We start from the raw sequence: 14,393 nt of genomic DNA, 5'->3' as shown, positions 1-14,393 counted from the left end.
ACAGCTTTCAGCAGAATTCAGATACAAAGAGATACATTGTGAAAACAAGCGATGAGCACAACTAATATGAGGAGAAGAGGTAAAGACAGAGAGAGAGGGAGAGAGAGGGAGGGAGGGAGAGGGTGGGAGAGTGAAAGAGAAAGAGGGTGGGAGTGAGGATGACGGAGAGGATGGGTTGAAGGAATAGCCCTCTGTCAAATAGATGCAGTCGGAGCAGCCTCCCACCAGAGAGCCAGTGACAGGGGGCGGAGGGGATGTCTGCAGCTGTACCGGAGGAGATGGCCACCAAAATCATCTACTTCACCATTAACGGCAGACCAGAGCAGGCAGAGTTCCCTCTCGACTGCCCCGCACAAGACGTCAAAGGTGAGTCTTAACCACAGGGTGGCTATATCTCTCTGCAGGTCACTACATTTTAAACATGCTTCCAGCATATACAAACTATGAACCTGTATACTATTTCATTATAATGAGGTTTCAACTTAATTAAGTTTGTTTGCACCCAATTCTTTTAATTTGTGTAAAATATCCTTTTTGTGTAAAATCATAAAACCCTTTTGATGTGTTGATGTTTTGTTCTGCAGTTCAGTTATGAAAAGATAAAAGGAAACAAAATGTCATAAGTGAGTTATAGTGTGATATTAACACTGTAGTGAGATTATTTTTAATAATAAAATTAATAATTTACCTTTAACCAACATGGACATGAACACTACTGAAGTGCATGTCAAGTTTATAGCTTAAACATAAACCGATCCAGTTTTATTGGCTTGTCTACACACCCATGTTCTCTCTGAAAATCAGTTTGTGATGTGTAAAAAAAATCAACAGCCTCTCAACTGGGAGAGGACGAGAGGTGAAGCCCTTGAGCAAGCGCTCGAAACAGGCAAAAGGAGCACAAGGGTCTCTCTCCATCCACAGCTGCTGTTGAGATGAGGGAGAGAGAGGGAGAGAAAGAGAGAGATGAAACGAGCGGTAAAGAAAGAGAGGAAGAGAGAGACTCCATTCAGTCTTAGGCAACTGACTTTGTAATGGCAATAGCATGATACGGTGACACCTCACAAAGGGATGATGCTTGCCTCTGCCCCGTGACTCACTGGCCACCGCAGGGTTCCGCTGAGTGCCTCAAATTGGCCAGAGCACCATAAAGTACATTTCCCCATCAGATCTGTGAAGCATGACAGCATCTGATGACAGCGTCTGATTAGAGACTCTCCCAGTCCTCATCAGAGATGAGTGACATGCTTCTCTCAAAAAAAAACTCAGCCACACAAGTTAGACTTAGTTAGTATAACCACAGGGAAAAAGAAAACCTTTAACATTCTACTTAGAACGGTCCATAACTTGTTTGTACTGTAGATTAGGTTAATGGCCATGCAGAGAAAACCCATTTCAGTCCTTGCTGAACTCTTGAATTGAGGGTTATTTACAAAGTTCACAGTATCGTGTTGATGTAATGATTGTGGCTTTTTATTATGTGTTAATTCTTACATCACTTCATGGAAGTATTTCATCTTGATCTGGCAATGAAAGGAAGTCTATGCTGGGAGAATGTTCCATTCTGAGGCTGCGTCTACTCTGATTGGCTAAGAGGGAGGCACAGGTGTAGTTGACAGGGCTCCTTGATTGACAGCCTCCGCCTCACAGCAAACGTATGTTGCCTTTGCTATTTATGGCTTAGGGCCTCTATCTTCATGATTAGTCATTTAGCTGCAATTTGCCAGAGAAGGTCAAACACAGGCTTGAGCAAAGAGGTTATTCCACACTGGCCATCTTCAGTATCTCCTCATTACATGAGCAAACTGCACTCAGTTTTTGGCTATAACACTAATGTTGGTTTATCTTTCAACCAGCAAACGGCACTCACCTTCTGCCCGTAACAGCAAATGTTGGGTTAGGCTGATATGTGTTTTAGCGTCTGTATAGGTACTGCTTTATGGAGGAGAAAGTGCTCTCTACGTTCTCTATGTGGAAATCTTTTGTATCCTGGGAACAAAAAAAGGAAAACAAAATTAGATACCCTAGATGCCTTACTACCTTTTATATTTTTCGCGTAGAACATCTTCTTTTAGAACCTTTCTGTTTTCAATGTTATGCGCATGAGAAAAAAACATCACATCTTGTTGATTTGTGAGGCTCCATTTTCCAAAGTGCGTATGAGAAGTGTGCAAACAGTGACAACCCAATTAGAGGCTATACGACCTCTGGGCGATGGTTGTTTGTTCTAGAGCACAAGGTGCTGCACTCGAGCACTGTTTGCGCCAAAGAAAATAATTAGGTGTATGATTATAAAATCTTCCCCCGGGCGAATATGATATGCAGAGGTGTCATGAGGTGGTCTTTTGAACTGAATGGTTCTGAACTGAATGCTTTTGAACTGAATCTGGTTCATTGTGCAGCCTATTGAAATAATGAGTAGGCCTGCTTGTTGCATGGCTTGCTGATATTTGTTAGTTGTTAGATTAGGTGTTACCTAATTTGTAATTACCTATTGATAATCTTTGTGTGTGTGTGTGTGTGTGTGTGTACATCTGTGCCTCTACTCATAAATCTCATGGCTCCCACAGACCTGTTCCGCTCTGCTGCAGAGGCTGGCCCCCACGACATCCTGAAGCTCTACAACCCCAAGGGCAACATCATCAACATCTCCCCCCAGCTAGCCCCCAACACACCCCAGTCCTCCTACAAATTGGAGGTGGTGGCCGCCGACTGCAACAGTGAGCCGTTAGGTATTTTCTGCCTCGAAGCCAGGGCCAGGCAGCCATAATACTGATCACTGATACAAACGTACAACAATAACAACAACTTGTATGCATATAGTGCTTTATTTAATAAACACCAAGGAATTATACTGCAACAAGGGTACAAGCAGTAATAAACACACAGAGGTGTTTGATGTATTTCATTGTTCTACTTATATTACTTACAAGATACTGTTTATATTTTGACACAAACTCTGCAAAGACAATATAAAGATGTTATTGGAGGGGAATTTCCCCTGGTTTAATGATACATATCGTAAACGTACCAATTACCAACCATTTTGTTTGAAAATTCTAAAACAACAATGTTTTTTACGTAATACTTCAAAATAACATTTGATAAATGAACCTTACATTTTTCAGTAGCCATAGGTGTGTAGATTTGAACAAAATCTAGTTTGGTTCGGGGCTTTTACTACCTGAAATATCCAATTTTGTCTACCACACTCAGAGTTTAGTGCTGGGCTGGTGGGTGCTTGTTATTCCCAACCTTTCTTACGGCACATCAACGGTTAGCCCAAGAATTCTCGTCGCAAATCAAAATTCCACTGGAGCTCCAATAAAGCGGACTTGCCTTACAACACTTTACAGCTCTTCAAGTCACGGTAAAATGTAATTTTTGGTACATAGCTAATCTAGATACACTTATGGTCTGGTTGCTTGCGTTTCTTTAGGAATCCGCCGTCTTGGTTTGTATAGAAATGAATATTAAGTGACACATACATGTAAAAGGTTGGAAATACAGGACGGTTGGTAATAGCTGACGTTACGATACAATGTTGAACTAAAATGTGTACACATACACAGTCTGCAGTCTTGTGTCATGATGTCATAGGAGGATAAAATGTGTGAGTATACTTTTTAAAGAGGAATGACGTTTTGTTTTTGCTTGTTTGTCACTATGTTTTAGGTACAGAACTTGCAGTGGCACTCGGATTTGATCTGTCATCCATGGAGAAAAGGTACAGTCAGCTTTGCACTTCACTTTCAAGAGTAGTGTAAATGACATACATTGACATTTACATTTATTCATTTAGCAGACACGCTTTTTTCCAAAGGGACCTAGTCAATTATATTAAAAGGGCATTGTTACGTTGGAGCGAATTGGGGTTAAGTGCCTTGCTCAAGGGCTCAATGGTGGAAGCCGGGAATTGAACCCACAACTTTTCTGGCTACTGCATGCTAGCTATCCTTAACCACAACACTACCACGACCTCATACACATTTCACTATGTCCCTAGGCCTTTTTGTCACAAAAGGACTAGTATCTGAGTTGAGGTGCTGATGTTTCACTTGCTAAACGTATTGATGTGTGCTGTTTTGGTTCCTTTGTTGAGCTTTCAGACATGGCTTTGCTTACAGCCTGCATCACTGCGCCATAAGCACTTGCTAAAGAAGCCGACTTGTTGCTCACGAAGGCTGCTTTGTTGGTGACATGGTTTTCGGGGCTTTGCTTCTTGGGTTGGGCATTCAGGTCACCGGTTACAGACAGCAAATGTTATTTTGTGAAAGAGGACCTTTATGAATCCCAGGAACACCATGTGACGCATTATCAACCATTATGTGCATTGCTGTTGTATCCGGCATCATGCTGTGTAATGTTAGGCTTGGTTGTTGATTGGCCGATAGCACAAATAATTGAACAACTTTCCCGTGTATATCTGACATTACAGTTTTTCTCAGTCGCTTTGGTGCTTTTCTCACATCACTATTAACATTTGCAGAACAGTTAGTGCATTTCTCAAAACAATTAGTGCAAACTGCCAAACCTAGTGGATAACCTGCAAAAGCACGTCACTTGCTCAAAATGGATAGTCTATTCCTCAAAAGCAAGTATTTATGTCAATGAAACTGCCAGTGTCTTCAAAATGAGAAGTCTTGACACCATCGTTTATGAACAAGATATTCAAATGGCTTTGTCATGTTTTCATTATGGAATTTTTTCTCTCAGTGTTTTCCCATGCAAAAAAAGGTCAGAACTCGGCGACACAACCTGAACATGCTCAAGACAGCACTATACACTACTTGTACAGCCATTTGAAAACTACAGTAAAGTTAGAAATTGCTGTAGTTAGAAGAGTAAGTGAGTACAAGACACTGAATATGTACATTTCACATTTTTACTGTATGCTCTTTGCAATTCTACAGTATTGTGACATAATTTGATAACTAGTTCACTAATTTTGTATGTAATGACTCAAACAATGAAATGAAGACAATTAGTTGTATTGGGAACGACTATTCAGCATCCATATGTATAGTTCATTAGTTCATTAGTATAGTTCATTTTGACTGACATGACAAAGCAACTGCTACATGTCCAAAAGCATTTGCAATTTGTTCAGAGGAAGGGAGAAATTTCTACTATGATGTGCACAAATGACTAAATGTTGTGGAGATTGAACTCTCATAATAGTTATGAGAATTTTCATTCTGATCTGAGAAAAGCACCAAAGCGACTGAGAAAAACTGTAACAGACTTCATTATCTGTGTCCCATGGCCTATTTGTCACACACTGACCGATAATGACCTAATTACAAAGCACAGTTTAGGTAACGCTGACAGTATCTCCTGTGGTCTATGCAGGTTACAGAGTCTGGAGAAGAAGATCTTAATAGAGGCAGGGGAGACTCCAGCTATCGTGTACGAGATGAAGAGACAGGTGGAGTCCTTCAGGGAAAAACTCGAGGTGAAACATAACTGCAAAAACTGAATATGTCTAATAAAATGATGGTTATAATAATCAATACTAATAATTGGTATCTAATTCTAAATTAACATTTATTTTCCATGAAATAGTCAAATTTGTCATTTTCAACATTTTATTGTTGTCTGTGTCCTTTTTGCAACTAAATATGAGTTTAAGAGAGTTGCAGATTATTACATTATGTTTTTATTCACATTTTACACAACGTCCCTGTTTTCTGTTTTAGGGTTGTAATCAATACAGTAAGATATTTTAAATAAGGGTAAGAGAAGTACAGAAATGTCTCAGTGTTGACTAAGAATCAAAACAAAAACAACAATGCACTGACTGTAATGATAACAAACTGATGATGATGATGATGATGATGATGATGTCACCTTCTCCAGCAATATTGATGGATGATATTTGGTTCCCTGCAGAGCGTCGAGCACCTGAGTTGGCTAGGCCTGTTTAAAGAGCTTTCTAATGCGACCCACAAGCCGTCTCCATTCTACCACAAGAGAACCCTTCGCAAGACCCGAGAGGAGTGTGAGCACGTCAGGGACAAGTTCCTCCAAATGAGGTCAGAATGGGCCGTAGTTACTGAATAAAGTATTTATTTCCACCAGAATAAATCACATATTCAGTAAGAATAAAAAATTGTTGAATACATGTGGGGGTGGGAGCACAGTGGCTAAGCAGCTGGGCTAGATAGATAGATATATACTGTAGATAGATAGATAGATAGATAGATAGATAGGGGAAATTCAAAGACTAGCATGTAGTAGCTAGAAAAGTTGTGGGTTCATTTTTTTAAACCCGGCTTCCACCACTGGGCCCTTGAGCAAGGCACTTAACCCCAAGTTGCTCCGGGGACAATGACCCTTAAAAAAAGCATTTGCCAAATGAATAAATGTGAATGAATAAAGATCTAATAAATGTGTAATTACACTTACTTTCCCAATAGTTCATTAGAAGTCTCTGATGAGGTGAGGCAGTATCTGAAGACTCCCACCTTTGATAATTGGTGAGTGCTTTGTGTAACAGTGCACAGTGCCCACTGCATCACTGCATGATATCATTTCTATAAAAGTTTTAAATCCTGATTGAAATTGATTTTGGCTATGCTACATTTTCTGGAGGTGTGGTATACATTTAGTCAATGCTTATATAAGCAGTATATCACACCAGATGGCCTGGGTCTTAAGGCTACTAAACAGTGTACTAAACAGTGATCACCAATAACTGAGTGGATCAGTCTCATTAGGAAGCTATCCACAAAAATACAATATTATTAATTTTACTGAACGATTTATATTTTTAGCATTATGGAACGTTAGATAGTAATATTATTTAAATTAAAATATGGTTGTTGCAACCAATCAAGGAATTACATTTTCTAAGCCAAGCTCTGCTCTTGTAATATAATATGCTGTAAAAAATATAGTAGTTGAACAGACTGTATGTTTGGCAACACTATTAAGCTGTTTATCAGACGTGTTTGGTTGATGTATCTGTGCATAATAGCACCCGAAGGAAAGGAAACCACACCTGTTGCACTTCAGCCACCATCTCATTGCATCACCCATGGAAGATGCTGGCAGTAATGCTGTCCCTTTCATCCCCACTCATATCAATATGAATGGGCTGTGAGAGCCCTGTGAGAGCCTGGCCCCGAGCCCTGGAGCCGGCAGCCCAAAGCAGCGCTCCTGAAAAGCACCTTCATTAAAACCTGCTCCTTGTAGGTCGCATTAATGCGTTGTGTGCTCTGCCCAGCCCGTCTGTTTAACACGGGCCCTTTCACATGGACACAACAGGAGAAGGCCCCTCCTGCAGTCTGAATGGACGAGGGTTTATGATCTCTTTTATGATGTCTGTGTGCGTTTGCCGCCATACAAGATCTCTACAAGGACACACAGAATGAATTATCAAACATCACAGATGGTTTCTGAGGAAATATCACAGACTGAGATTTGATGAGATCTAGTGATGTGTTACCATTTTTTTTAAATTATGATTTTATTTTGAAAAGAGAATCAAAGCCTTTAGCAATGAAGAAATCTCTTTGATATTAATATTTGGAAATTAGGTTGTTAGCTTGCAAAAGATATGATGAGTGGTTCACTTGATTTATGATAACAAATTACAAATTACATCTGTGTCTGGTATAGCCAGGTGCTAATAGGTCAGGTGACTCTGGGAGCACATATACCGGACTGAAAAAAATGTGTGTGTACGTACGCACATGTGTGTATGTGAGTGTGTGTTTGTGTATGTGAGCGTATGTTTGTGTATGTGTGTACGTGTCTGTGTGTGTGTGTGTGTGTGTGTGTGTGTGTACATGTACATGTGTGTGTGTGTATGCGTGTGTGTGTGTGTACATGTATGTGTGTGTGTGTATGTGCATATGTGTGTCTGTATGTGTCTGTGTGTGTATGTGTGCATGCATGCATGTGTGTGTGTCTGTGTGTGTATGTATGCATGCATGTGTATGTGTGTGTGTGTGTGTGTGTGTGCATGCATGTGTATATGTATGTGCATGTGTTTGTGTGTGTGTGTGTGTGTATGCATGTGTATGCATGTGTATGTGCGTGTGTGTGTGTGACGCATGCATATGTGCATGCGTCTGCGTGTGTGTGCATGCATGTGTATGTATGTGTGTGTGTGTGTGTGTATGTGCATGTGTGTGTGTGTGTGTGTGTGTGTGTGTGTGTGTGTGTATACGTGTACGTGTGCAGGCAGTGGGAGGATGCAGAGATCATGGTGCTGCTGCAGGTGATGTACGTGGACTTGGACTTCATCTCCACCTTCAACATCGAGCTGGAGGTGCTGCAGCAGTTCCTCTACGAGGTCTACCGGCGCTACAACAACATCCCCTTCCACAACTTCAAACACTGCTTCTGCGTCACACAGATGGTGAGCACCAGAGGGGATTAGAGGGAGAGAGGGAGGGAAGAAGAAGGGAGGGAGAGAGAGAGAGAGAGAGAGGGAGAGAGAAGGAAGAGGAAGGGAGGGAAAGAGAGAGAGAAAGGAAGACAGGCCATCAAAGAGGGATGGAGGGGGGGCACAGGCAGTAAGGAAAAGGGAGAGGAAACTAAAGAAAGCTGAAAAAGAAGGAAGGGGGAAAGACATAGTCTGCTCAGTACAGATATCTGAGCCATCACTGACCCATTACCGTATTTCCCCTCTCGTATGAGTCTGTCTGGGAGAGGACTGAGGAAGGACACACGGGTACCTGTGGACTCTGCCGAGTGTATTATGATTATAGACACAGATGGCTGTTATTGAGAAATGACACGTCCTATTATTTTCTTTTGTGTCTGAATGCTTCGAGGTTTCTTGAGGGTGTCTGGTCTGTGTCCTCTGAGTAGAAAGTTCTTGTTAGAATCACCTCAGTTGTTATTGTAGACATCAGACAGACTTAAATGGCGTCGGCCCTTTTTCTGTCTGCAGATGTATGGACTGATATGGTTGACAGACCTTAGGAGTACGATGGACAGCATTGACCTCCTGACCTTACTGACCTCGGCTGTCTGTCACGACCTTGACCACACTGGGTACAACAACGCCTACCAGGTGACTGTTCTCTCAAATGGCATGGCATGCTTACCAGCACACACACTGTTCCCAGCAGTCAACATTCTGAACAACATGCCTCAATAACACACGATATGGACATAATCATATTTTGTCTGTACTTCTTACTCAAAATAATATAGAAACATGACATAGCGGACACATTCTTTTCTCATTATTCTGCCCAGATTAATGCGCGTACAGAACTCGCTCTGCGTTATAATGACATCTCGCCTCTGGAGAACCACCACTGTGCCGTTGCCTTTGAGATCCTGGAAAAGGTAAACCCATATTCACCAGGGACGTCATTAGGCAGTGCTATTATTAGTGACTTAATAATTCATCCTAACCAGTTTTTTGTCTTGTGTGATTTGGTTGTATTCAGGCTCACCTGTACTGATGAATTCATTTCTGCATAGCTTGAATAAATCTCTTTATGCATAAATCATCTTTACTCCAAATACACAGTGCATAATGATTTGCTTTTGCTAGCACAAAGTCTAAAGTGCTTTAGAATTGTTTAAGAATTGTCAACATTATGATGTTAAAGTGGTAATATTTTAGGAGAGTCATCTGGCTTTGCCTGTTCTGCAATTACAATAATCAATGACCTTATTGGAAAGAAACTGGTTCCTTCATCTGTCTTTTCTGTGCTTCAGAATGAAAGCAACATCTTCCGAAACCTGTCAACAGATCAGTACAAAAGAATACGAGAAGGAATCATCAGGTATGGAGTACTGATCTCAACCAAGCACTTCTTAAACTTTGCCACTTTTTAAATTTAATTTAAGTGCAGGTTGAAAAGAGAAGCCATGGTATAACAGTTCACCCCCATCCTCTCCAATTTTATTATGGCAAGTAACTATGAAATAGAGTCTGAATGTACGGTATATATTGCCGTTTATATTGAAACTAATTGAAACTTAGTCCAGCTCACACGTTCACACATTACCTCTCCTGTCCCTAATGCTGCACACATATTCACATTACCTCTCCTGTCCCTAATCCTGCACACATATTCACATTACCTCTTCTGTCCCTAATCCTGCACACATCTTCAGATTACCTCTCCTGTCCCTAGTCCTGCACACGTTGACACCACCTCTTCTGTCCCTAATCCTGCACACATATTCACACCACCTCTCCTGTCCCTAGTCCTGCACACATATTCACACCACCTCTCCATCCCAAATCCTGCACACGTTGACACCACCTCTCCTGTCCCTAGTCCCTGCACACGTTGACACCACCTCTCCTGTCCCTAATCCTGCACACATATTCACACCACCTCTCCATCCCTAATCCTGCACACGTTGACACCACCTCTTCTGTCCCTAATCCTGCACACATATTCACACCACCTCTCCTGTCCCTAGTCCTGCACACATATTCACACCACCTCTCCATCCCAAATCCTGCACACGTTGACACCACCTCTCCTGTCCCTAGTCCTGCACACGTTGACACCACCTCTCCTGTCCCTAATCCTGCACACATATTCACACCACCTCTCCATCCCTAATCCTGCACACGTTGACACCACCTCTCCTGTCCCTAATCCTGCACACATTGACACCACCTCTCCTGTCCCTAGTCCTGCACACGTTGACACCACCTCTCCTGTCCCTAGTCCTGCACACGTTGACACCCCCTCTTCTGTCCCTGCTAGGTGCATCCTGGCCACAGACATGACCAGACACAATGAGATCCTGAACAAGTTCAAGTCCCTCCTGACTGTGTTTGACTTCAGCAGCAAGGACCACAGAGACGTGGTAACTTGAACTTAGTCCACGAATTAGTGATTTTATGACCTGTGTATATATATATATATATATATATATATATATACAAATTACACTCAAAACCATTTACTTGAGTTATGCAACTGCAGATAGTATGCTAGTTGCATGATGGGCTAGTGTGGGAATAGTGCTGCGCTGTGGGTTGGGTCTGTGAAATAGACGCTCAAGCACTGTGCCACACACACATAGATCACAGATAAAGTTCCCAAACAGCTTCTGGCTAAAGTGTTGGAGACAGACGGAGTCTGCAAAGAAAACAACAACTGCTGTCGCTGCACATAAGTGCATTTCGGGGACCCAGCTGATTGCCAATGGGGCCTTCCAGGCTGTGATGTGATTTCAGCCGATGGGCCTGGCGTTGCGTTGCCATGCCTACAGTGTGCACGGGCAGCTGATTGCTCTTGGTGACTAACGCTGGCCTTTCCCTGCTGCCACAGCTGATGATGATCCTGATCAAGGTGAGTGACATCTCCAACGAGGCCAGGCCCATGGACGTGGCAGAACCCTGGCTGGACTGCCTGCTGCAGGAGTTCTTTAATCAGGTGACGCACACATACACATACACACACACACACACACTGAAAAGTATGCCTATAATGATTATATTCTTTACAGTTGTCTTGTCATTTTATATGCGAGCACAGGAACTTTAAGATCTCCTAATGTGTGTCTATACCTTCTTGAGAAAAGGTGTCCAGCGGTGTCCATACTTTAGAAATCAATACGCTTTTAACCCATAACCTTCCAAGTTGTGCTTTGATGGTCATATGGAAGATGCTAAACACACAACCCTGGCCTATTTCACTGCACAAACTTCTACTAAATGCATAATTACATTTGCATTGTATTACATTTATTTATATAGCAGTCACTTCATTCCAAAGGAATAACATTCAGTGCAGAGGAGACCTGCATTTGCCAGAGCATGAGATGCCGTTGTTATGTACTAGTGAGTGTAGTAGAAGAGGAAGGAGCTAGAGGTGGGAAGAAAGGACAGTGTATGGTAAGTGCATCACCGCCATCATGTTTGACCACTACTATACCATCTTACTGTAGAGTGACATGGAGAAACTTGAGGGCCTGCCTGTTTCTCCGTTCATGGACCGAGACAAAGTGACCAAGCCCTCATCCCAGACTGGCTTCATCCGGTTTGTCCTGCTGCCACTCTTCATGGAGCTGGCCAACCTCTTCCCTTGCCTGGAGGTGAGAGACTTAGTGCATACACACACATACACATGCACACACACACACATGCACACACACACACATGCACACACACACATGCACACACACACACACACACACACACACACACACACACACACACACACACACACACACACACACACACACTGTTCTACACTCTTCTCTTAGAGGTGCATTCGTATACGGCCCCTCTGAGCGCAGTCAGGCACTTTGAAGCCGATCGTAAACTCTCAGAACGCACTGTGGGCACGTTGGCTGATGACACAGAGCGGGCGATTTTCAGGGTGCTAGAATAAATTTATGAGTGCACCGTGACCCGGTCACTTACATTTTATTACAATCACTTATATTGTTACATTACAATAACATTACATAACTTTGTGAGCGCTTTTGATAATGGTGCCTGCTAAAAATAATAAAATCCCTATTGCTTGCTGTAGCTCCATATCATCGACCCTGTGCGGAAGGCCTTGAACTATTACACAGAAATGGAGAAAGCCCTGGAGAGGGAGAAACTGAACCGGGCCCAGAGCGACAAGACAGGGAAGTCCAAAGAGGCCTCGGCCTCCGGATCAAAGGAACCAGACCCACCGGATGAGTCCAGTCTGAAACCCACCGCAGTGTGACCTGAACACCAGTAGGGGGCTCTCCTCTCCACTCACAGAGATACCAGGCTGTTCACAGACATGTATAGAGTATACTATCTGAAATAATCAGTGCAATAAATTGATAATGGTTTGTTTCATAAGACAGGGAGGAAACAAAACATTGAACAAGGATATGGTGCCTAGCCTGACACAGATTTATTCTACATTTCTAGTTATTTGCTTGTCATATTCTTCATATACTGTATACTATTCCCTTTTATCCACATTGAGACACACAGCACACTACAGAAACATACAGTTTAATGCATGATGTTAGGATTCCTACAGCCATGGGCCTGCCCTGAGCTGTAGCCAGTACAGCAGAGAAATATTATTGCAACTGCAACATCTACTTAGTCAGCAACTCTGAGCTACTAAACAAACAAACATACAAATGTATTGTAATTAGGATTAATTACCACCACTAATGAATATGAATACATGAGATTTTTTAAAAGACTGTTACTTGCATGCTGTGTTCTATCATGCTCTTTACCCTGTTGGCTATACTGTGTTTGGTGCAATAAAGTACTGAAATGGCTAGTCATTCTGTATGTCTGTGTAATGAAAAAAATTGGTTGCAAGACTTGCAATCAGCAGATTGATTATGGGCAATGACCAACGGTGGACGATGGGCGCCACCTTGTGTGTAGAAGTGGACTGGAAACCTTATTTGTCTGTGTGTCAAATCAAGTGAATTCAAATGTACTTGGGTTGCAGCCAGAGCACGAGCAGACCAGCATAAATACACATTAAAGACGAATACAGGACAGGCCACAGGGACAGAAACACATAGCACAGGATCACTATGTGAGGACTGAGGAGACAACTATAAGTTTAAGTCCAGTGTTTGAAATACAGTGCATGAGTGGTAGGGCCTATTAGTGTTAATTCAGCAATTGCAGAGCAGACACAGACAAGTTTGAATCTTGTGGGTATAGGAACTTTGGAAAGTTTGAATCTTGTAGGGATAAAAATGTCTGTAAACCTTTTGGAACAGACAATAAAGTATATCTAATCTAATCTATAGGAACTTTGTATCTTCTACATGAAGGCAGAAGCACAAACTATGGAGTAGGTGGTCTATACAGTGCAATATGACTCGAGCCTGCCTAAGGACATAATGGTCATAAAGGTTAGAGAGCGGAACTGTATTCACCCTACTGACTCAGCTGGTCACTCTGACAAGCCAACCAACCTTATTTCAGACTGCAAGATGGAGGTTACCAAACCAAACTACAGAGACAGACAGGACTGATTCAATGAAGTCTTGATTTAGGTGCACACATTAAAATAAATATTTTTTCTCAATAAGTAAAGACGTTGTTGAACCTTCTTAGAGATAGCCTCTGCTTAGCCTGGAAAAACAACTTATTGGCCACAGAATTATAGGCTGTTCAGCAACATCAGGGTGGCATCATCCACATCCCTGCCAACTCTATACAAACTGCAGGGGATCTAGAGAACCCTACACCTGCTAGATTAGCCTGCTGTATCACCCTGTAAGACCTTTGTGACTAATGATGTCAGTGCAACCGGTCTAAAATCATTTGTGCGCAGAGGCACAATAGAGTGATGTCAGATTGCAGAACCCTCTTTAGCTCCAGACATTCAATAACAATGCTATTAAAAAATACTGCCAAGCAGCTCAGCACAGGTTGAAATGCAATAGAACAGAATTATGTACAGAAGTTATAGTTATATTAGTTATAG

The 14,393-nt window shown here is 42.1% G+C and overlaps 1 protein-coding gene across 3 annotated transcripts; it reads left to right on the top strand.

Moving 5' to 3' along the window:
* Positions 1–212: 212 nt before the first annotated feature.
* On the top strand, positions 213–13,210 carry si:dkey-219c10.4 (high affinity cGMP-specific 3',5'-cyclic phosphodiesterase 9A). Of its 3 annotated transcripts, XM_048238401.1 has the most exons (15): positions 213–366; positions 2,568–2,729; positions 3,214–3,367; positions 3,673–3,724; positions 5,350–5,452; positions 5,890–6,032; positions 6,417–6,476; positions 8,188–8,365; positions 8,903–9,025; positions 9,214–9,306; positions 9,685–9,752; positions 10,695–10,797; positions 11,265–11,369; positions 11,884–12,030; positions 12,474–13,210. In XM_048238401.1, exons 4-15 carry the CDS (start codon positions 3,714–3,716, stop codon positions 12,657–12,659), a joined length of 1,320 nt encoding a protein of 439 aa, XP_048094358.1. In that variant the 5' UTR covers positions 213–366; positions 2,568–2,729; positions 3,214–3,367; positions 3,673–3,713; the 3' UTR covers positions 12,660–13,210. The 3 variants fall into 3 exon arrangements, with proteins under 3 accessions (XP_048094358.1, XP_048094357.1, XP_048094356.1); XM_048238400.1 differs by lacking the exon at positions 3,214–3,367 and having other exon boundaries at positions 2,568–2,717; XM_048238399.1 differs by lacking the exon at positions 3,214–3,367.
* Positions 13,211–14,393: the final 1,183 nt, after the last annotated feature.

Source organism: Alosa alosa, chromosome 3, assembly GCF_017589495.1.
Source record: "Alosa alosa isolate M-15738 ecotype Scorff River chromosome 3, AALO_Geno_1.1, whole genome shotgun sequence".
Classification (NCBI taxonomy): Eukaryota; Metazoa; Chordata; class Actinopteri; order Clupeiformes; family Clupeidae; genus Alosa; species Alosa alosa.
The sequence above is the reverse complement of the archived record's forward strand: the minus strand, read 5'-3'. Positions and strand labels throughout refer to the sequence as shown.

What these genes read in the sequence shown, in the direction of transcription:
- si:dkey-219c10.4 (XM_048238399.1), top strand. Translation starts at nt 255, where the DNA reads ATGTCTGCAGCTGTACCGGAGGAGATGGCCACCAAAATCATCTACTTC. An exon ending in CTGTCATCCATGGAGAAAAG is followed by an intron (nt 3,725 to 5,349) that starts GTACAGTCAGCT and finishes TGGTCTATGCAG; the next exon opens with GTTACAGAGTCTGGAGAAGA. An exon ending in ACCTCTTCCCTTGCCTGGAG is followed by an intron (nt 12,031 to 12,473) that starts GTGAGAGACTTA and finishes TGCTTGCTGTAG; the next exon opens with CTCCATATCATCGACCCTGT.